We start from the raw sequence: 23,945 nt of genomic DNA on the forward strand, positions 1-23,945 counted from the left end.
GGGAAGAACTATTGTTGACAGCGATGGTGGACAACAGCAATGGACGGAAAAAGCTCTTACTACAGCGCCGGCTCAATTTAAAGGGGCTTCTTATTACTATGCCACAAAAAAGCGTACCTCTTCAGCCAAAGGCTTCCCAATGACAAAATGTACATCACAGGCCAGGATTGCCCTGTGACTACAGCTGTAGTGAATACATGTTGGCTAATATTGATGACTAATATCTTTGCTGGTCAATGAACAAATTAATCTTGTAAAAATTCTTGAAATTATCCAACCCTTTTGTGAGTTAATGCATGATAATGAATTTGCAGTTGCCCGCGTCCAGGCCTACGGCAAACACGCGGCTGCAGCTCTTGTCTAGCCCTCCAGCAATCATGCATGGCAGCAATCACAAACTTGCAGTCATTGTCTGGCCTTTAACAATCATGCAGTTGAAGCCCCAACTGGGTCGGTGATGAGCACAGTGTCTCGGTTCCTGCCAGGAATCAGGATGGGAGACTGGGTGAGTAGGGGGCACAGAGGAAACACGAACCTTCCCCAGTTTGCTGTTTTGCAGTAAGCTCTCACTGGACATCTCATACAGGCACATGCATCAAAGCTTTTTATGATCGCAAACTGTGCGATTCGCAAAAATAGACCATCTGCAATCGGAAAAATAGCTTTTGCGATGCATGAAACAACTTGCCACTCGCAATATAAGAAATCGCAAATTTTTGCAATTTCTTAAATGGCGATTGCATTTAAGGAATCGCAAATTGCGATTCCTTAAATGTAATGCAAGATGCCTTTAAAAATAGCAATTTCGCTATTTGGGCCCGCTATTTACCGTGGAATCATACCACATGGTAAATAGCGAAAACTTTGAAAAATGCACTAAAGTGCATTTTTAAAAGTTCTAGGTTACACACACACACACATGTCCTTGGGACATGTGTGTGCGCAACATATGTGCACTGATCAATTTCAGGGGTGCAACAGGGTGTCCTTTTGACACCCTTGCACCCTTGAAATTGCATGCGCAATTTGCGAGTACCTATTAGTACTCGCAAATTGCGCTTGCAATTTCCAATTCATTCTCATGGGCCTGTAGGCCCATAGGAATAAATGGGAAGCTATTCCTTATTTACGACTCGCAATTTGCGAGTCGCAAATAAGGAATGTGTAGGAATCGCTATTATTGCATAGGATTTTGCGAGTCCTTAATTGCAAAACCCTAGCTTGATGCATGTGCCTGTAAGTCTCTTCGCCAGGACAGTCTCTCCTCCTGTAGTGCCAGGCCTACTCCTCCCCTCCCTCAGCAGCCAGGCTTCAAGGTGTTGCAGGGCAGATTTAAAGCTCTTCCACTAGAAAATACAGACTGCAGGTGATGTCCCTTCACTTCTGGGAGCCTGGCTGTCAGGGAGAGACCAGCCATGCTTGCTGCACAGAAGTCCATTCTGTACTATGTGGAGCGCTCACTTCCTTGGTTATAAAGGACTTGGATATAGAACAAATAGAGTGGTTAGAGTCCAACTTCTACATATAGCCTCTACCTAAAGGATGTGATTTGACTGTCTCAAACGTTGATACAGAACATAACCTCTTCCAATGGATGTAAATCCAATGTCTCAAACTATAAAACCCGGTTTGGGAGGTTCTTCTCTCAGGTTCCTAAGGCTGCTCACCAGACACAGCCTTTGTATAGAGTGATGCTTCTTACAGCAAGTAGCACCAAGACAGTCACCATCTTGGAGTATGCACAACAAAGGCGCAATGGGGAGTGAGGTTTCTGTACCTGGCTGTCATCAGTCCACCTGAAGGAGTAATCATGGACAGGCAAAAGGACAAGTTCCACCAAGAAACACCCTTAACTCTCGCAACAGAGTCTGCAGTCTCACAACTTATGCCAACCATCCATAAACATGCAGTGCTCAAGGAGACTAATCAGCATCTCCTTGCCAGCAAAGTGTCTCATGGAATTTCTAAAGGCAGCCCTGAGTTCATCTCCTTACTTCAGTGTCTGGATCTCCTCACTCCAGCTGCAGGAATGCAGGCAATTCACCACCAGAGTCTGAGAGCACCATCCTCGCCCTCCATCTTGTGCTGTAACCCAGGCCAGAGAGATCCAAAATGGTTCCCACTGCCCTTCATTACTCGGACCGACTCATACAGCAAACTTATCACCACGCGAGACACACTACACCTATACATACACATGACACGCATGAATGTGTTAACACAAGGGTATGGGTATATACATATTAGCAGAGGTATTTACAGGTGTACCTAGAGGCCTATACCCAGAATGGCACAAGTAAAAAGAGATGGTTACAATGTTGATTTCCTCTAAATGCTGCCATCACGGCATTAAGTGCTATACCCAGGATAGGGAAACTAGTCCACAGCACACAATGAGGGTCAGGTGTGCCCCTCCAGGTCACAGGACAGGTCCTAGCTTGTGGAAGGCCCAAACCTCAGCTCACACACTCAGGATAGAGTGACACCAGGGCCAAAATAAAAGACAGTATATCAGATGTGCATGCAGTTCGGCAATCAGGGCAGGGGACACTCATATCCCATGCATGGGACATTCTCTCCCCAACAACTACTGAAGCTGATGTTAGTCCTTCTTTGGTCCCACCAAGACAATTGGGCATTCTCTCATTTTTCTTTTCAATATGTTTACATTTTCAGCACCTTCCAGTACTGTGGAGCAAACTATTTTCTATTTCTATTTACCTAACGCTAAAGACTTTTCTCTTTAAAAATGTATTATATATTGCAGAAAGCACAGGCTTGGTTTTTTGGTTGCATGACTAATATATGCATATGTAAAGTCTGCTGCCTCGTTCATGGATGCTGCTCCAATTTGTTCCTGGGAATGCCAGCTATTCTCTCTCATGAAAGATATTGTTTTTCATTTATGTGGTAAGGCAACTGGTGGCGAGTTTGGCACCAACCCTCCCTTCCTAGGTGCCTGCGGCTCTACTGGAAAGAAATGCTACGGTTTCCCGTCAATTATGAAAAACGCCCTGGCGTATCCCGCAGAGGGACGTTATATTAACTCCCGACAGCCTTGTTTTGTGTTGTCTTGTGCAATGACTCTGTGAGTACCTGACACTGTATGGTAGGTGTGGCATCGAATGTACAATGATGTGGCAATTGCCAAGCGCTCTGTGAGGTGTACTTCATGTCTCTGCTCGTCCATCAGGTGAGAAGAATAAAGTTTCAGTCTTTGCTCCTTCCTTTTAATTTGCACCTTGAATGATTATTTATTTTTGGAAACTAGAAGCATGACTTGGCTCGTAGTTCCTGGAAACTGACTGGAGGGGAGCAGAGTCATCCACATCCCTGCATTAAAAATCATCTACACAGTGGTCCTTAACCTTTTGCCTTCTGTGGACCCCCACTTAATCATTACTGGAACCCAAGGATCCCCACTAATCATTTTTGGAATCCAGAAACCTCTAATGAGTTATTACTACAAGCCGGGGACCCTGGCCTAATCATTTTTGATGATTTCGGCCACAAGGCTGTACAAATACATTAAAAAACCCAGAAACCAGCATTCATCAAACAAATACACAAGTAGGTTAAGATCCACTTTTCTACGATATTGGGGCAAGTCCTGGTTCTGAGTGAGCATGATAAACAAGCATTGAAAACGCCAATACAGCTCGCCAATCAGAGAGTTATTGGCCATGTCAATGTCTTTTAGCTCTGTTGAACAGCAGCACAGCTGCTGTTCAGCATGGCTGATAGTCATGTAAAAAAGTGCTATGACCCAGCCTGCGCTGGATTCTGAACTCACATATTTGTAAGAGCTTTTATGCATGAAAATGGAGAAACAAGTTTTGGTGAAATAAAATATTTGGGGAAGAGCACACATTTTAATTGGGACGCCACAATTTATCCAGGTTTTCTGGTTTCAGTTCATACAACTCAGCTAGGAAATAAGAATGTATTTGTCTTTCCTCATGGTAAGGCTTTGTTTTTACCTGTTCCTCCATTTTGCTGTTTTTGGTTTTTTTTTTTAAGTACAGCAGACTAAATAAAGCTGATCTGCTTTTAATAATAAAACACCATAAAGCTGATCTGCAAAGGAAAAGAAGCAGCAGGGTTTGGGGTGGGTGGAAGGAGACAGAGCGAGTGAAAACACAAGCACTCATGGGGATCCCTAAAAGACAAGGAAACAAGTCGCTCCTAAAACAGGAACAGTGAATGGACACATGTACTTGGTCCACGCACTGGGAGAGGGCTAAACAGAGATAGAGGCATGACTCATGCATGCCATGGACAAATGGGAATACTAGAGTAACATTGGTGCGAACAAATGGTAAACATATGGGTGGGCTCAAGCCCACTGAATTGTAAACAACATGTCTCTGCGAGACAGGGCATGCGCTGTCTGGCCGATACCTAAAAACGGAGTATCTGGCAGTGTGTGTCCCATTTTTGTTGGTTCAGGGGCACATAGCCAGGTGGGTGCCTGATGTGCCCATCACACAACCAGGGTGTAATGAAGGAACATCAAGTGTCACGGAAATTTACACATAGAAACAGCGTCAGGAAGAAAACTGTCTGCAGTAAATTGTAGCTGGCGAGCCAGTATGCCATCTGAGCATAATCCAGCAATACCCAAATGCATTTCAGGCCCGGCTTCAGAGGGTCTGTATCATGAGTAACGCTAATCAACTCTACACCACTTCGTTCAACACCACTCCACTGTAAGTCACTCCACTGTATGCTAGTTCACTGCACGTAACTCTACTGTACACCACTTCACTATGCCACTCCATTTCACTCTACTCCACCGCACAACACTTTACCCCACTCTACACCAATTTTCAACACTACCACACACCCCTCTACCATGCAGTGTCCTAGCAAATAATGGGATTTACGAGGGCATATGTGCTGCTATCAAAACTATGGTTTCACATGGTATAAGGAATGTAATGCACAAGGATATAACCAGTGCATGGAAAAGGCGTGAGTTGCAGCTAATGGAGTGTAGCGAGCGAGGTGACAAAACTGTGTATGGAGGTGCATGACTTATAGTAATTTGAAGGTGTTGAGAAATGTATAAATATAAGGCATAACTATAAGTTTAACATTTATTAACTTGTGCAGTTTAATTTTGGTTTGTATATAAAGAATAAATAAAGTTATAGTAAACTAAAGGTGGTGGTAAATAATAAATCTACGATATAACTATAACTTTAGAATTTCTAATGTTTGTTTTGTTAAAGCTTTGTTTATACAGAAAAAATTATGTTTTCCTAACTATAACAATGGTTTAACCTTTATCATTGAATAAACACATTCTACAGTCATGTACAGGCAACAATTACTACGATTAACCATGTTGGTGCATAAAATAGTAATACGGTATACACTCTAGCTAAGCATAGTAAAGGTATTGTGCCTGCTTTACCTACCAGTAAACATTTGGGCGCAAGCCATACTGCCTCTAATACAAGGTAAAGGATGAGGAAACTTGGACCTGTATTACTTATAGGGTACGGTCCTTGTTTGCGCTATGTTGCAGCTTTTTAACAAGTGGATAAGGTGCAAACACGGATAGTGCACCTTATTATGATGAATTGTTTTCCCTCAGGGCAGCCGCAAACTAACGCTGCTTTGGGTGCCGTGCCGTGCAGTCAGTAAAATACAGAGCAGTAACTTCATGTTTCTCCGTGCAGGAGGCAACCCGCCAGCAATTTAAAGAGGGGTTATAGCTCACCATACATGCAGGAGCACAGAGTGGCTGCTTCGGTGTGCTGGGGGACATCTGGGGTATCCATCGAACCTCTTTTCCCCTTCCAAAAGGCTGCCCTTAGGGGGATGCACTGACAGTGCAACACGTTTGTGGCACACTTACAGAGCGCCTCCTAAGGTCATGTTTGCATCCCTATGGAAATAAGGGAACACCCTCTAAAGATAACGCTGGCTCTATATGTGCGCCAATGCTATCATTTTTGAAAAAGGGACTGCACAAGCTCCTGGGGGGCCATAGCACCCTGGGGTGCAAAACGAGGGCACACACGTCTATTTCACCCTCAGGATATTATCTGTAATACATCCCCTCTTGTGGGTTGCAAAGGTATGTTTAAAAGCATGCTCTGCCTTAATAGCAAACCTTTTCATCAAAAATCTGAGACAGTCAAAGAATGTTTTTACAAAAGATTATCTATTTGTGCACAGCTGGCCACAATCCCTTGTGGAAAAGTTGTTATACACAGCTATAGACAAATTGCATGTTAAATAAAGGTTTATAATGTGTTCACGTTTGGATGCAGTACCTCTGTCAAGTTTGTGAGGAATTGCTTATTCTTCAAGTAAGTATAATGTAGGGATTATCCCTTACACATTTTAACACACAGCATTTTAAGCATGAGTCTAAAGTTGTATGCCAATGTTCTCATCTCAACAAGGTATGTAGTGTGCAAAAACAGTGGATGGTTGTCCAATGCACCTTTCAGAAGATAGCTTATCATCCACTAATGCATGCATATCAACCTTTCTACTGTAAATTCTAAGTCTTGTGACTTGTTTTGGTGAGTATCACAATTAAGGTAAATTACTAATAGTTTTGGCATTGATGGTCAAACTTTAAAAAGTGTGTAAACCCATTAAAATCATTCAAAGCTATTTCTTCTGAGACAAGTGAATATGAGTAAAAAGAGAGTTAAATTTACTGAATGTGGGTGAGTTGACAATAATGTAAATTATCTGCTAGTTACTTTTAATGGACTGGTCTGATTCCAACTGGTTCAATTACTCTAGGCCCACAAAGCATGTAGCACACAGACACAATCACTGGATGATGTCTTCAATGATGTTATTTGAGATTTCAGCAGTACATTTCTTCACCAACCCACCCTGCTCACAGGTTCTGTGCCCAACATTGCCACAGGCACCTAATCACAATCTACGCACAGCCTTCTGCCATGCACAGTGGGGAGCTGGCTGAAGGTTGACTGCTCACGGCTAACATCAATGATGTCTTTTCAGATGTTATCAGTGATACTCGCACAAACTATAGTTAGTTCAGTAATATATAACCGGTGAATTTCGGTGATTTGGTATTTTTGAAAGTAAATTTTTATCACTTTTCAAGACCTAACTGTAACGTCACTTTAACCTGTGTCTTTTTCAGTAACTTTCTGGGGTGGTTTTAATGCAAGGTAAGATCTAATTACCAAACCTCACTATAACGTCACTTTAGCTTTTATTTTTTTCCAGTATATACACGTATAAAAATATGGCTCATGTAGTCTGTGAAAGGTGACACACTGACTGTTATTATACAATTCCCAAACCGCTTTCCCGCTAGCAGAAGTCCATGATTTCCTGAAATTTACACTGATGCAATGATACAGGTTCACAAAGTTTCAACAGACCATCACTACAAGCATGCAGCATAAATCTTTGTTTTTCTGAAATGGTAGCAATTTAACATATATATATTTTTAATTTAAACATTCTAGTTTTTGTTGCATAAAATACTTATGATCAATTTACCTAGTTTATTTATATGTTTTATATAGCGCTAGCTAGACCCGAAGGTATCAGAACGCTTTACATAAAAAGGAGAAATAGCATAGCGTAGCTTAACATAGGATACATAAAATAGCAAGCATAACTCACTAGACAGTATAAATTAAATGATTGAATGATATATAGGATAGTTGAAACAATCAAATAACCAACTATCCCAAATGGTCGAGTCATGAGAAGAGTGAGCTATTGGAGCCTAGTTTAATTGGCTTGTGCGGTAAAGTATCTTTTGAGGAGAAGGAGTTGCAGGTTCCTTTTGAAGCAGGAGAAAGAGGGGTTGCATCAGAGGTCTCTGGGGAGTGTGTTCTATATCCTGGGTGCAATTCAAGAAAAAGAGCGAGTCTGGGTGGTTTTCCTTTTCAGATTCGGAGGAATGAGAAGAAGTGAGTTGGAGCTCCTCAGAGTTCTGGACCTTCCTGCTTTCATGAGTTTGGTGTTTAGATCGTTAGGGGTATGTGTCTGAAGGGCTTTGTGTGGGATGCAGGCAGTCTTGAAAATGCATCTTCCTTCAATGGGAAGCCAGTTTAGGAACTTGACTGCTGGCATGATGTGTTCAAACCATTTAACACCTGTTATTCTAAGCAATGTAAAGAAGCAAAACAAAATGCTTCTGCAACAGCAGTGATCAACATAAAAATAATAAAATATTCTCTACTCCTTTTTTCTTGGGTTTACACTTTCCAGGAGTTGGTAAACATTTAGCCATATATGCTGATCCTAGTCTACCGCACGGGTTTGAAGACCTAAGGATTATGAAGCACTAGTTCATGGTTCTCCAATGTCCGTCCTGGAGGATGCATGCCTGATTTTTAAGATAACTACATTTATCTAAATGTGGATATGCTAAAAATGTACCATGGATCCGACCCTCCAAGACCGACATTGGAGAACCCTAGTTGAGGTGGGGTTGATGGCATATTGTTGTTTCTTTTTGCAAAGTGAGTCATCTGAGACCGGGTCATGTCTTGCCTTTCTACTAAATTAGCTTGTCCGTCAAATGCAGAGGGGTGTGTCCTTGGATCATTTGATGGCCCTGGGTCTAAATTGACGGTCTGAAGATCTTGTAAGATGATGGTCCACTTCGTAGGAGCTGGCATGTGTCTGCTCCTGTGGTGTTAGATGTGGTGCATTGAAATATTCTGGGACAGCTGATTATGCTGTTGCCTCCACAGTTTCTACTGTCTCCTGCATCCATTCACATGGGTTAGGAATTACATCAGAAGGCATGATTTGTGCCTCTGCTTCAAGCGCATTTCAACCTGGAGTATACCTGTAGAGAGGACAGTGCACATAACTAATATAGTTCTAGATGTGGTTTTACTAAGTTATTGAAACATTTGAGAGAGGCATGGATACTTTTGAAAGTACAGATTTTGGTATCTTGCGGTTTGTGGTTTTTTTTGGGGGGGAGAGTGTCACTTGTTGGAGCTTGATGCCTGTTGTTGCCAAGGTTCCTTGTATGGCGGTCGTAAACATTCAGTGCCCTCAAGTTGTGAATCACATGCAAAAAAAGTTCATCACGTCATTAAGACATCCTTGAATGGCCAGAGCCAATGTTAGAAAAAATCTTTATTAATAAAAATCATTGTTTACAAATTATTGCGCATTGTATGGCTATATTATTGTATTTCATTTATAAACGCAAAATAAAAGATTAACCTTCTTCGAGCATACCTTGTTTGAATGCCTTCACAGATGGCATTTCTCATGCATCCAATTACAACACAAATACATTTGGAATTCATAAATTTTAATACTGCACATGCCGGAATGATAAGTTTGTTGCCTATCAACATACTCCCGCAGTTTTCCCTAAGTAAATATCAGCAGATTGTGGGAGTCAATGTTTGCCAACAGAAAAGACCTATTCATACTTTGAGATGTAAATATTTGTGCAGCAAGTACCACATTCGGCGTCTACCAGTATTTTCAAGGAATTTTTCCACAGGTAAATATTGACAGGTTTGACCAGCCGATGTTTACTTAGGGAAAACTGCAGGGGTTGCTGTTTTACTGTAAAATCATAGTTCCAAGATTTTGGGTAACAGGAATTACCACACATATGTCAGTTTACTAAGCCACGCTTATTCAAGCCCTTACTATGCAGATCTTCCTTGCTAAATTTTACAAAATTACATTTGTATACATACATATATTTTAAGTATTATAAGCACATACCTGAAGTGTATGGAATGCCCCGAAATCAGCTCCAACAGCAATGTCATCTATCAAGGAAACATCTAGTATAGAGAGTAACTTTCCTTCCCAGGAACTCATAAATACTTGGGTGGGCGTGCATCCTTCAGTGGTCAAGGGTTCATGTTTATTAGATAAAATGCCCTTTACATGTCTTTTATGGTCATCATGGCATCTTTCTCACATCCACTTCTTCCCGTGGAGTAGATGATACAGCATAAATATATTTCCCTTTTATTCTTGACAAATTTGTGTGCTCGTTTTTGGAGGCATCTGTAACGTCAAGTCGCTTGAGCGTCTGTCATGCTGTTTAATGACCTCATTAGAAAATATATTTAGCATCACTAAACCTATACTTGCGTACCTTGCTGGGGTCCACAATATACCTTTTTCCCACTCTGTCAGATGTGGAGAAGAATATGTAACACAGAATGCTAGTGGATTCTGCAGGATCCTGTAGGCAGTGAAGCCTTTAACTAGGAGCTCTGAAAATTAAGTTTTCTTCTCAATAGTCCTTCGAAGGTTGTAAGAATGATTTTGAAATAGAATTTTGTTTTTTTGCAATCTCTCGTTCATCCTGGGGATTCCTCCTGCCTTTGCTGTGCTGAGCACACAAAATTGCGATTTGTGATTGAAACGGGCATGAGCAGTCTATTGGATCCGGTAAACATTGAATGTTGATATTAAAGCACCCAATTAAAAAAACATACTTGCTGTTTAACATATGCAATAATAATCAGCTGTAGACATGTACTGCACTCTATAAGATGCTACTCCACAGGGTGAGTAAAACACTCACAATAGCTCGGTTTTCACTGCGAGGAATTGCTATTTTTTTTAGTTCTGTAAATTTCGATGATTAAATTAAAAACTTGTAAACAGAGCCCTAGTAAGCTCTCTCAGTGAGGTCTGCCGTTTACATTGTACAATAATTACTCAGTAGTAAGATCTTCCGCCTCTATTTCACAATGATGGAAGCTGGCCACATATTTTTTTAAATCACTGAGGAATCTAAGGCAGTCATTTACTGACACTTTGACGATGATAGACTGAGGGTAACAAAATGAGAAAAAATAATTTTCCACAAATCAATGTAGCTCTTGTTCTTTCAGTATAGGAGATGCTTCTTGGCGTGCTACGCATGTTTTTTGGAAGGACCACAATTTTATCCAGAGCAAAGAGAAGGATGGCTAAGGCATAACCAAAAAGACCATCTACTAGCTCTCAGGTTGGCAGAACCATACATGCTGAAAGTGCCTAAAAAATGACCGATGCACATCAACAAACATGGCCAGCAGCCATATTGGGACCTCTTGTCACGGAATCTACAATGAAACAGTTAAATAAGTGTATTGTTGGTCTTTGGAAATATTTTTATTGCATAGTACACAAAACACATACTAGGTTCAAGGCAGGTTCTTTATAAATAGAGAGACACAAACAGTCTTTAAGGTTCCATTTCCTCCTCTACAAAGGCTTGGTCACTCTCTCCATTTCACAAAAACAGCTGTGTTTGTCAAGCGGGTGCGATGGAACCCCACCACAAAGAGGTCCTTACTCTTGTGCAGGAAATGGACGTGGCGCACCCCAGGGCCATATGCTTTGAAGACGTGGGAAACCTTGAAAGATAAAAAAAACACAGAATGCGCAATAAGACATTAGATCAAAGAGGATGAGAAAAAAAACGAGATTTTTTTCAGGGCGCAAGGACTCAGATGAACATAGAGGTGTGGAGATTTAGAGAAGGACATTTTGCATCACAAGTTGAAGGGCATTCAGTCAGCCATTGTTAAACAAAGGGAAAGTATGTAATACAAATGGCAAACAGAGTTAGTGAGACTGTGTCACACGTTTGAGGGGTGTCAAGCTCACTGACACAAGGAGTCTCTTCCTTAAGACTGTGAAAACTCAACTACTCCTTCCCCGTACTTCATCTTAGAAGACTGAGGAATGCACCATCTTATAATATGCGACGGGTACAGACTTAGCGGAGGTTAAATCACTTCTGTGTTCATCAAACAATAGTGATGGTGCACACTTAATGAATGAGCACCTTTTGCCCCGTGAGATACCATGTTGTGGATTACTCTTCATGTATTCAAACACACATGGAAAGACACAATGGAACCCTTGACAATCTTTGGAAAAGAGGCACAATTGAATTAAAAATATTTTAAAGTTCTGTCTTCCATAGCTTGGTTTTCTAGTAGCTTTTAATACAAATAGTATATTCATAAAAAATGTGCACACTGAAATACATAATCATTAGTGGCTGTATACAGTGAGTCCATATGGAACTATACTTATTTTAATTCTTCAAAACGTCGTTTTGACTTGAAATGCCTACAGTGAGTTAAAAAGTATAAATGCTTCCTGACTGGCTACAATATAGTTTATATACAAATTATAAATATATTCTTTTCAGCTAGGGATATTTTTTTGCAAAGGATGCAAGACAGGTTGTTTGCAATCATCCAAAGGGTGGACATGAGTGAAATTACACAACTACTCGCCTTGCAGGATGACGTAGAAGGTGAACATCGACTTCATGTATGCACACCGATAACAACTTGAACGATAGAATATAGCAAGATATGAAGCGGTAAGGGTCTATTTTTTAATATGAACCCGATTGGGGGCTTGGCTAGTTGAATCATGGTGTGGTCTCAGCTAGATCACTGGACAGTTTGACTTTATAGTTATTTCTTTTTCTACAAAGTATTAAGCTTAAGGTCTACCTTAACTGATATTGGCTATAGAAAAATGAAGTTAATTCAAAGCCTTTTGAAGACTGCTGCGATTCCTAGGAGTTTAACTAACTATAATGCCCACCCTCTAGGCAGACATTAAGGCTTTGATACATGAACACGCTACAAAGAATTACCAAAAAGAGATGGGGTATGTCTTAAAATTATTCTGTAGTCTGGACTTGAACAATGAATCCTTTTCCAGCTCTGTTTTACACAATGAGGAGGGACAGACACCATCAAGCAGAGACTGCCTTCTGTCTATATCGCTCTCCTTAAAAACAGGCACAGAGTGACAACCTTCCTATCTCTGCAACGCCATGTGATGGGAATAAACATTCACATCTTGGAATCTGTTTTCAGTGATCAGGAAACCACTTGATGAACCACTTGATGGTTACTATATTAAGTGGTGGCATACTGATGGACAAGTTCCTTCCATACAGGTTACACAATGCATTTAGGAAAAACTCTTTGGACCATTATTCCCTTCTATCTCTTTTACACCATACTGTGGGGATCTCTTTGATGGTGTAAGAGACCTCTCCATATCTATATATCACTATTGGATGTGTAAGGGCTCAACCGCTGGCCCCTAAGTATCCCAGGCTGCCTCCTTACATTCTTCCATCCTGTAGAGTCTCCGCTCATGCTGTCTTCTGGTGTTAGCGAGAACTCTTGAATCACTGTGCTCTTATCGGCTCCAAGGAGTTTCACGTGCAGCTCATAGACAAACTGATGCAGTTTGCTGTCTTCGTACCTGGAGTTAAAAGGCAATTGAGAATGTGTTAGTGGGCCCCAAAATGCTGGAAATATGAGAACTTCTTTAAATTGTCTTCACTCAGTACCCTTCTCCAGCTCATCCCTCACCCTAAAAAGCAACCTGAACCCTTTTGATTTATATGGGCATAAAGAAAAAGTCCGAGAAAATTCAGGTGACAAATAGTGACTAATCTAAAGAATTCACTGACAATCCTCAATGTCAAAAATATTTTTCATTAATGATGAAAAAACGGGAAACATCGGTTACAACGCGGTCTTTACACTGCAATATGTTTACAACGTGGCCATTACAACGCAAGTCGTTACGACGACTTGCGCTGGATGGCGCTATACACTAAGGAATAGTATGATTTACTATTCCAACACCTTCCCTACTGTTACGTAGGCTGAAGTTGGAATAGTAAGTCATACTATTCCTAAGTCCAGCGACCTCCAGCGCAAGTCATTGTAACGACTTGCGTTGTAATGACTGTGTTGTAGACGTATCGCGGTATAAGGACCGCGATGTAAGGTCATACATTCTGAAAAAACTGTTTGTTCCCTTACTGTTTCAGACATTGGTCATGAAAAGGGAGTTTGTGGTTGACTGCTCTGAATAGAAGAAACATGCCATCACGGGACATAGCAGTGCATGTCAAACCTCGTTTTGGAGGCCACCAGGGAGGGGTAGGGGATACTGGGCAACAACAGTGATGTTTAAGGTAATTTGCCATCAGTGTGATAGGGTACACCCTACAACGGCTCTGGAAGCCTGACCAAGTCCAGAACTTTCTACACTTGACTCTCTGGGTAGCAAGGATGAGCAGTTACAGCCTTCTCGGGGAGGTAGTGTGACGTGCAAGAGCTCAGAACTCCCCCAACATAAACAATAATGTAAAGTCCCCCCCCCCCCAGCTCACGGAAAATACTTTTGATCACACTGCAAGCCCAAATACTACACAAAACTAAGAGAGTGTAATAAAGGGTTGTGATCAGTTGCATCTAACAGTGAAGCATTACCATCCCACTTCTCCCTAGCGCCCATCTCTTTCTCAGGATTGTCAAGAGAAGGTCTCTACAGGTCCAAATGCAGTAGGCAAAGATTGCGCACAGGTGCAGATAACTTAAAGCAGCCTCACTTGTTATTGGAGCAACTGGGTTCAATGTGTTTTTTCAACCCTTAGTTTAAAAAATTGTAAGCGTGTGGAGGTCATGCTAATGCATATCATTCTCTGGCACCATATGCAAGGTAAATCCTGTATTTGCAAGCTATTGGCTGGGTTGCACTTCAGGCTGTACAGAGAGCATGGCATGTGCACCCACCCTTGTGGAGCTAGTCCTTTCTTTGTTGGGGTCCGAGCGGCAGTGCTGTTCGAGTCACCGTTCACTGAGTGGATCCACTGGGCAGGACTGCACAGTCACACCTCTCTAGCAGCGGTGGACCTCCTCAGTGACTCCTGACCAGTGATGGACTATAAAAGTGGCAGTCTCCCGGCTGAATTCCTCTGTGGCAGTTGCGGTCTCCATGCCGATCCTGGCTTTCCACTTCAGCAGTTGTGTAACTTTCACTTTTGTTTCTTCACCAACAGCGATAGCTACAATATTTCAAGCCCACAGCAGACTGACAAGTACGATCATGACATAGTTCACTCAGGAACGGAGCGGAGTCTGTGATGAAGGGGCACTTCTGGCTTAAACTCTTCACACTTCACCTATCTCCTGGTGCTCCACGTGATATCATTATGCTAGGCTTCTCTTCCTGGACAGCATCTCATACTGCAAGCCCAGCCATACTACTTCCCTTTCTTAGCAGGCAGGTTTCTATGCGATTTACGAACATCCTACAATTTTACAGCAGACAGAGCAGAATTCAGGTGATGTTCCTTCACCTCTGGGAGGCCAGCTGCCACCAGACAGAGACGTTCTTTGAGTATTCGGCAGAGAACTCCCTTCCTTGATCAAGAAGATGTTGGGACTAGAACAAAGTGGGATGGTTTGCATCCCACTTTTATACACATTTACCAGGTAGGGGTTATTGCACATAGAGTCTCTTTTCTATTTTCAAAACAGAAATAGAAAGTGTTCAGCAGGAATGCAACCACCTGCCTGCTGAGAAGGTGATCTGATTTACGTGGAAAAACAGAGAAAAGATATGATGGTTGGATGGCACAGGATTAGGGGAAGCAGGGCACATGTGGGGGCATCACCCAGGAAGGAAACGTTGCCTCCCCAGTTAACAATACCTGTCACAAAGGGCATTTCTCATTACAAATTCATCATGACAGTCATCACTTAAGATGTGCATGCCACTTTCACTAGGACATGTCTTCCTAATCCTATATCTCATATCTAACCTCCTCAAGCTGACCATGATCACTCCTACCTCTAAATCGATCTTGATTGACAACTTTTCACTCTTCCCCTTGACCATGTGATACTGATCTGACCTTGACATGACCTAAGTCAAAGCCTGGTCTTTACTATCAGTTAATTCTAACAGTGTGCACCCAGCATATTTCTATTTTGCAGGTTGAGCCATTCTGGAATCAGCAGTCCTTAAAAATATGCATGCACTGCCTTTGAAGAAGACATTACCAATCCAAGACGCAGATCTCCGGCTGAAGGGAATCCAGTAGGTCTTCCCAAAGGCCCTCAGACACCAGGTCGATCCATTGCTCCTTGATACACCAGCTGCAAGGAAGAAGGATAGAAGGACAGTTAACAGAGGTGCTGCTCAGAGACATGGATATGGGTGAGAGGCAAGCTGAGACAATCCTTGAAAGAGACCAGGGGTCGTATTACATAAAGTGCCCTGGGGTGCAAAGGGTGTTTGTGCCCACTTTGCAAGCCCCGGGGCACTTTGGTATTACAGACAGGGGTGCAGACGCTTTTGTAACTTCTTCTGTAATACCAATAGCACTGGTGCACATAAAGCGTGTCCCTTGCAAATGAGGGAATCCCTTTGACTCCGCACCCGCGCCATATTACCGACGCTGGCGCAGAGGCAAAGAAGCCCTCAGGCGGCGCACAGACAGTTTGCCACCTAAAAGGAGGTTGCCAGGCGCAAACAGTGATAATGTGTAATATGGCCCAATTGGCACATGAGGTCCCCGTTGACCTAAAAGATGCAAGTTGGGAGAGTGAGAACCTGAAAGGTCAGCCATAGAAGGAGAGATAGGTCAGCAGGAGACAGAAGAAGAGGTCATCTCTGCGAAATAGAGACACACAACTGCTCGGTTAACTGAGGGAGGCGCATAGAGACGCTGACTAGGGAAAGGGGAGGAGTTTGTCTATGCAAATACAGAATGAATGAATGAATGAATGCAGACTTTGTGGAGTACCACAATATATGCCACGGGTTGTCCTGGCATTATTACTAATCAGCACTAGAGGAATCAACTTCGAGTGAAACTGCAAACATCCGCATTTAACAGTTTACAGAAAATAAGATAGTTCTCCTGGAACAGAAATGAGTGAAGTTTCCAACGCTTCACTGTAAGAAAGGAAAAGAAGCGGCCTGAAAGTAGAAGATGAGCCTTTTGGATCTTTGGCAACGCAAGTAATAAAACAGAACACGAGATGGAGACTTGAAGCAGCGCAGGGAAAAAAGTGACGCTGCAGCAAATTAGGCCTTTTGTTAAGAAACATACCAAATGTGCCACCTGGTGGTAAGTAATGGAACAAGCGAAGAGTGCTAATCGGGAAGAGGTGGGGGAAGGAAGGAAAAAGAGGATTCTGGGGGTTTAAAAAGAATGCAGCCACTAAAATTGATGACAATTGAAATTATCAATGCAGCTGCAAACAATTTCTCGTTGAACTGCCCGTTGAATAAATTGTTGTTTCATGTGCCAAGGTATTTAAAATACTCAAAAAGCTAAAATGTGATTATCAATTTTTCATTGAGGGGAAGGGCACATTGAAAAACTGGCGGGGATGTAGGGACTGGAATTGAAGATTTAAGTAGCACATGAGAAGAATCATGGAAAGAAGGCAGATTGTAATGGTGGTGAGACTTAAGTTGGTTTGGGACACATGCAGCATGGTCCAATCACTGTTTCAGGTTCAGTGGGTAATGATTCTGTGTGCTGTATAGAAATTGCTATATCTCCTGAGGAAGAAGCTAGTAGGGTTTGAAATGAATTGCAGTAATTGTTATACATACGCAATCTCAAAACTGAAAATAATGAAGATTAAATTTAAAAAAAATATTCTATGAGACAAATGTTAAAATGAAGAAAAAGGAAAAGCTTTGAAAATGGAAGGAAGGTGGACCAGGTATAGCAGCATACAACATTTAAAAAATGAATATTTCCAGAAGAAAAACGTAGGTTTTTCTTTTGCTATGCAAGATGGCACCCAAGCAGTAAAACAAGTGGAGCAGCAGGGACTAGACTCTGCCATTGAAAGGAGTGGTGTGGGTGTTGACTGTGGCAAGGAGAGCAGATATGGAGAAGCGCTTGTAGGAGGTACAGAGGGTAGACTCTGCTAGTGAGGGATGCAGATGAGGCACTTACCCAGGACATAAAGTTCTAGAACAATGCCATCAGGTGGCGAAAAGAGGGACGAAGTGCTAACGAGAACCTGCACAGCAGAGCAAAGAGGAAGGAGCTGGTGCATGAGGTGCAGAGAGGTACTACTGCTAGAGAGTGGTGCAGAGGAGGAACGGATACATGGCATGCAGTCAGGGGAACACTGCCAACAGGAATCTTAGAGAGGGAAGTCAGGATGCCAGTTTCACCCATTTACATGCAGGCTAGCTTGTGTACCAGTCCTGGCAAAATGTGTAAATATTGTTGATGCAAATACATAAAAAAGCAAGTGCATGGTAAACTGTCCAATCTACGTGTTCCAACCCTCCTCTCTGATTCTACCCCCTCACATCATCCTACTTTCTGTAATCTTATCTCAACAGGATCTACACACTACAGTGTCCCACCTCCACCACTTCACCCTGCAGATAATCTTGCTACAGTGAAAATGCTGTATGTACAGCACTCTACTGCTCTTCAAGCTAGAGCTGTACGAGACCATATACATTAATCTGATGTGGAGAAAACAGACAAAGTGTTCGGTACTAGCGACAAAAACAGTGAAAGGATTTTAGTGCTATAAGCAAAAGGTTATTTCGCACTTTGTCCAGGCACCATAAAAACAAATACGGTCCATTACCAAGCTTTTGGTGCTATTCTGCCTCTCCACTCATGGCTACTGACTCTGCCTTATGGAAATACTGAACACATTTGTTGACTCTCTTAGCCACAGCAGTAGCTCAGTCTTCAGCTCATATTGGTGCAGCAGTGTGATTAGTTAGGAAGTAATATATTATACCACTGGATGCAATAATCCCGTGTGCTCAGCAGTGGTAGCCTGTAATCTTTAAAAGTGGTGGGTGTAATACTTGCCCCAAATTTGTAGCGAGCACGCACAACTCCCTTTAGAGAAGTTCAGGGTTAGGGGTCCTCCCTCCATGCCCCCAGAAAAAACAATCAGGTAAAATAGTGTATTTTAAAGCACAATTTTCACATAAATTTGCTAAAACATAGGTTCTGTTCTGAAAAAGGCACTCATTAAATATTCATGTCCTTTCATGGTGTGCCAATCCAACGAAACATTATGTTCCCCGGGAGCTGACCTCAAATGTACTATGTGTGCCCCCATATGTCAAAAATTACCTCAATTGTGCCATGGCCAGCAATATATCATAGATGCCCTCCACATGCCATGTGTGCCCCCTTATGCCATAAACTACATCCAACACAAAGAACCAACATCAAGAGCCCACACGCCACCCCTACATGACACCCACATTTACGGAGATCAAGCTCCCAGGCCTCCTAAGCCTCAACGGCTTAGCACGACCACTACCCCTATCTGGAACCTGACACAGAGACCTGAAAAAACAAGAGCCACTTTGTCCTCCCAGGACGCCCCCACCCACCCCTCCATAGAGTCGACCCAACGACTTGCCCTGCTAGAAAGACAGCTAGAAACGGTAATACGGGGCCTCACCGAAATCCTACTGAACCTCCCCTCACCCTGAAAGCCCAACCGACACCCACACCTGACACTCACACTCACACCAAATAACAGTTATCACAGAAGGCCCCTCAAGACCCAACTGCTAAAATGGTCCACAACCCCTCTTCGGAACCAGACAGAGAGACCCAAAAGAACAAAACCCGCAATGTCCGCAAACGAAGCGAGGGATCTTGCCATCTCGTATGACAGAGCCACAACACTCACCTCTAGTTCCAAGATCCAGGTCATTACTGGACATGGAAGAAACCGCTCCCCCCTCAGATCCTCAAGACTCCCTGCCTCCCTCACTAACATCCCCCGGGCTCCCTTAAAGAAGAAACTCAAAAACGAGGGATCCAATACCAAACAGCATGCTCATTAACTGCAGATCGGCCACCAAACATGCTACAGAACTGGCTGAGACCATCCTTACCCACGACATAGACATCACATTCATCACCGAAACCTGGCTAAACGAGTTTTCTTCCCCAATCATGGATATGCTTATGCCCCTGGGCTTCGCAATCATCCATAAAGACAGAGAAAACCAACGTGGAGGAGGTATAGCAATCATACACAAAGAGAACATCTCCGTGACAGAGACTGACGCCCTTAAATATAATTCTTTCAAATGTCTCACTGCCACCATTAAGAGGAACGACAAGAAAACATAATTTTAGGACGACCTCAACCTACACTGGAACGAGGAAAACAACTTGCTAATCAAAACCTTAAACGATTTCCTAATCAACAACGATCTCACCCAAAACTGCACAGAGACAACCCACAACAGAGGCTCAATCCTGGATGCCATTATCACACAAGCAGATATTGTCTCTATTGACCTCACCTTGCCTGTTGACTGGTCTGATCACCATATCATTCTATTCCACATCAACCAAACAATCCAATGCCAGCCCGTTAAGCAAGACCCTCCCCCGCTGGGCAAGAAATCTGTCAGATTCCCCTTGCAGACCTGGAGGAAAGGGTAAGCTCCCTCCTCCCTATCCACACTGGTGAGCTCTCAAGACCGGAACTCACTGCGCACTACAACACCACTATGACTTCCATTATGGACCAAGTAGCCCCCCTGAAACTAAAAAAAGGCAGAAACATACCATCTAGATCATGGTTCAACACAGACATAAACTCTGAAAGAAGAGAACTAAGAGCGGCAGGAAGACTCTGTTGGAACAACCCCTCCACTATCCTTCGAGACAGACTCAAGTCAGTGCACGAGAAATACAACAAACAAATAAAGAGTGAAAAAACGTCCTTCGTTTCTAATGCCCTTAGCAATGCAAAAACAGGCCCAAAGAACTCTTTAATCTCATCAGGCAACAAACTTCCAAGCCCTCCTTGACCCCTACTACGGCCTCCCTAAGACCTCTGTAATAACTTTGCCGATTTCTTCAATGACAAAGTCACCAAGATAGAACTCTCCTTGAACGCACACCACAGTCCCCCTGGCAGTAAATCACCCCGGTGATAGAAGACATCACACCCAAGCTCCCCCCTAACCTATGGAATTCTTTCAACCCCATCTTCGAAGCAGAGGTCATCAAAATGATCTCCAGTGCCAAACCCTCAATACACGTTCTGGATCCCATTCCTGCAAAACTTGCCAAAAAACTCAATCTCTCTCTAGCCCCACACTGGACCAGGATCATAAATAGCTCCCTGACTACTGGAGTCATGCCTGATTGTCTCAAAACCGGCCAAGTCACACCTCTACTGAAACAAACGGGCTCCGACGCTACGATCTGAACAACTACAGACCCTTTCCAACCTCCCTCTCCTAGCGAAAATACTGGAAAGATGTGTTCTTCTCCAACTTACTCCACACCTGGACAACACCAACCTTCTAGACTCCTACCAATCGGGTTTCAGAAAAGGCTGCAACACAGAGACAGTGATACTAAATGTAATTGATGATATGCACAAATCTCTTGATACGGGCCAATGCTGCCTACTTATACTGCTGGACCTATCGGCAGCCTTTGACACGGTCGACCACAAACTACTCATCAAGGCACTGCAATAATGGGTTGGAGCGGATGAGGTGGTCTTACAGTGGTTCACCTCTTTCCTACAGAACCGCACCCATAGAATAAAAATCAAAAACTTCATGTCGGACTTACTCGCCATTAGCAGGGGTGTCCCCCAAGGATCCGTTCTCTCGCCGCAACTCTTCAACATCTAAATGGAACCCCTCAACACCATACTAAAAAAAAAACATTCCCTTCCACCTATATGCAGATGATACCCAGATCTATCTGGAAACCTCATCCATGGAAGACATTCAGAGACTGAACGAAACTCTAAAAGAAGTCCAACACTGGTTATCACGCAACCACCTAAATCTAAACCAAGACTAGACTGAAGTCCTCCTCATCTCCAACAAGGAGAGGAACCCCCAAATAATAGAATGGCTCAAAGCTATTAATGCTCTCAAATACAACCCCACACTAGCTGATGATGCAAAATCGCTGGAAATCACTAAGGACCCTAAATAATACATGAGCAAACATATTAATAATAACGCAAGGAGCGCCTTCATCAACCTTAAACTACTCAACAAAATAAAACCCTTCATCCCCCCGAACGACCTCAAACAATTCACTCAATCCCTGGTGCTGTCCAGACTGGACTATTGGAATGCAACCCTCACAGGATCATCAAAGAAACTTTGAACGCAGCAGCCAGAATGGTCACCGGAGTTAAAAAATATGAACACATCTCACCGGCACAGAGAACTCAAATGGCTCCCAATCGAAATGCGTGCCAACTTCAGAACTGCCTGCCTCACACACAAAGCGCTGCACACAGGAAAACCTGCATACCTGGCCTCCAAACTCCAGAAGGCTGGCCAGACAAGAAGCCTAAGGAGTACCAACACTTTACTCCTTATCCCTCTGAAACCCACAAACAAAAAAATGAATCCCGTTCCTTTGCAAGAAATGCGCCCAAAATCTGGAACTCCATACCAGTCCATATCAGGACTAGCCCCTCCTACTCGGAATTTCAAATGGCAGCTCAAAGACCTCCTCCTCAAGCGATCTCTCCCGAATGGATAGGTACAGCCTAATTGCAGGAGCCGGGCCCTCCCGCAACAGCACACAGAGACTTTGACATTATGACCTCTACCTCACTCTCCTCAGGACTACCTCCTCCAACCCCCCCCTACCGGATCCAACCCCATCATAAGTCACTGTATTTTTGCGGCGACAACACGTGAACCGACTTGAGACAATGTACAGACTATTATGATTATTTGTCTCACGAATGTCACTGTGATCTTTATGACGAGACTATGCAATGAGTCTGAGGCACTGTATGTATTACTGTATTAATGTATCATACTAATGTTAAGGCTGTAAAGCGCTCCGATACCTCAGAGTCTGGCTAGCGCTATATAAAACTCCTAAATAAATAAATAATACATTCAAAATGCCCCCATTGTGCCGTTGACATCATGCAAAATACCCTGATTGACCCTTATGTCAAAAATTACTTCTAGGGTATCAGGCCCAGCGTTTTCTCACATGTGACACTTATGCCAACATCTGAATTTTTTCCCATTGGCGCCTCCATATGTCAAAAATGATCTCTAGTGTGCAAGGGCCATCATTTTGTCATGGTGCCCCCATAGGCCAAATAATGACATACAATATACCAGAGCTAGGAACTTTACAATTTATGTCATTTTTATACCACAGGTGACCCTTATGTCAAAAATTAAACCGCAAATCTGCTGAGTCATGGGTTTAAGATTTCAGCCTCTAGCTTTTCACCCTATGTTTTCCTCTATTTGTGACAGCCTGGGAAAGGATAGGACGACAGGCTGACTGGAGGGTAGCCCAGAGCGCTGCAGGGCTCAAGCCCAAAGTGCCAGGATCCATCTTTCCAAGTGATGCTACTGTCAGTAATGGGCAGATCCCTGAGGCCAGGGCTGGACCTTCACCAGACTTAACCAATCTGTCTGATGGCAGAGGCAAGCACCTCTATGTGCCTGCGCCAGCCACTAGACAGATGTCTCTGTCTGCTTAAGGGTGCTTGAACCTTGTTCTTAGAGAGGTCATCGGTTTTTGTCACATTAACAGTAAATAATAAAACCATTATAGTTTTTTATTCACTATTAGTGTTAAGAAATGTGGCAGAAAATAAGGAGGGCAGAGCCTGGACACGTGTGTGGCTAGATGTGGCGTGTGTCCCAGTTCTGTTGGTTTCCGGCCCCACTTGGACCCCACCACCAAAGTAGTTGAATGTGCCACGAAGCATCACAGGAAGGAAAGCGACACTGCACCTTGCAGCACACATGTATTTGTCTATCAACCTCTCACTGTAAAAGCAGTGTTTGAGGAAATACACAAACCTAGAGTTTGCTTAATATGCCTAAATCTGACTTTCTACTACAACCATGGTTGCAGCACACAGAAGAGGTGGATAAAAAAATAAAATCAATATGAAAAAAATCTCACCACATATTTGTGAGAAAATGCCGGCCATGGATAGATCTGCTTAACACATGTGCAAATCGGTTTTGCGGGTGAGCTACTAATCTGCTAAACATCATGTACTCCAGATTTGGCCTGTAAATTGATTCACCAATTGCCAAGCGAAAGTGACATTGAGCACCCCTTGAGTTGATGTAACAGAATGTAAACGAGGCTCTTA

The 23,945-nt window shown here is 42.9% G+C and overlaps 1 protein-coding gene across 1 annotated transcript in view; it reads right to left on the reverse strand.

Annotated features, from left to right (window-relative positions):
• Positions 1–11,091: 11,091 nt before the first annotated feature.
• LOC146797796 (F-box only protein 50-like) overlaps positions 11,092–23,945 on the reverse strand; it is an 86,517-nt gene continuing 73,663 nt past the window's right edge. Inside the window, exons 4-6 of the mRNA XM_085624973.1 lie at positions 15,846–15,941; positions 13,110–13,248; positions 11,092–11,360 (exon numbers count right to left, since the gene is read on the reverse strand). Coding sequence (XP_085481099.1) covers positions 11,223–11,360; positions 13,110–13,248; positions 15,846–15,941 — 373 coding nt within the window. The 3' untranslated portion in view covers positions 11,092–11,222. The remainder of the gene's footprint in view (positions 11,361–13,109; positions 13,249–15,845; positions 15,942–23,945) is intronic.

The sequence above is a fragment of the Triturus cristatus genome, chromosome 9 (assembly GCF_964204655.1).
Source record: "Triturus cristatus chromosome 9, aTriCri1.1, whole genome shotgun sequence".
NCBI classification, from domain to species: Eukaryota; Metazoa; Chordata; class Amphibia; order Caudata; family Salamandridae; genus Triturus; species Triturus cristatus.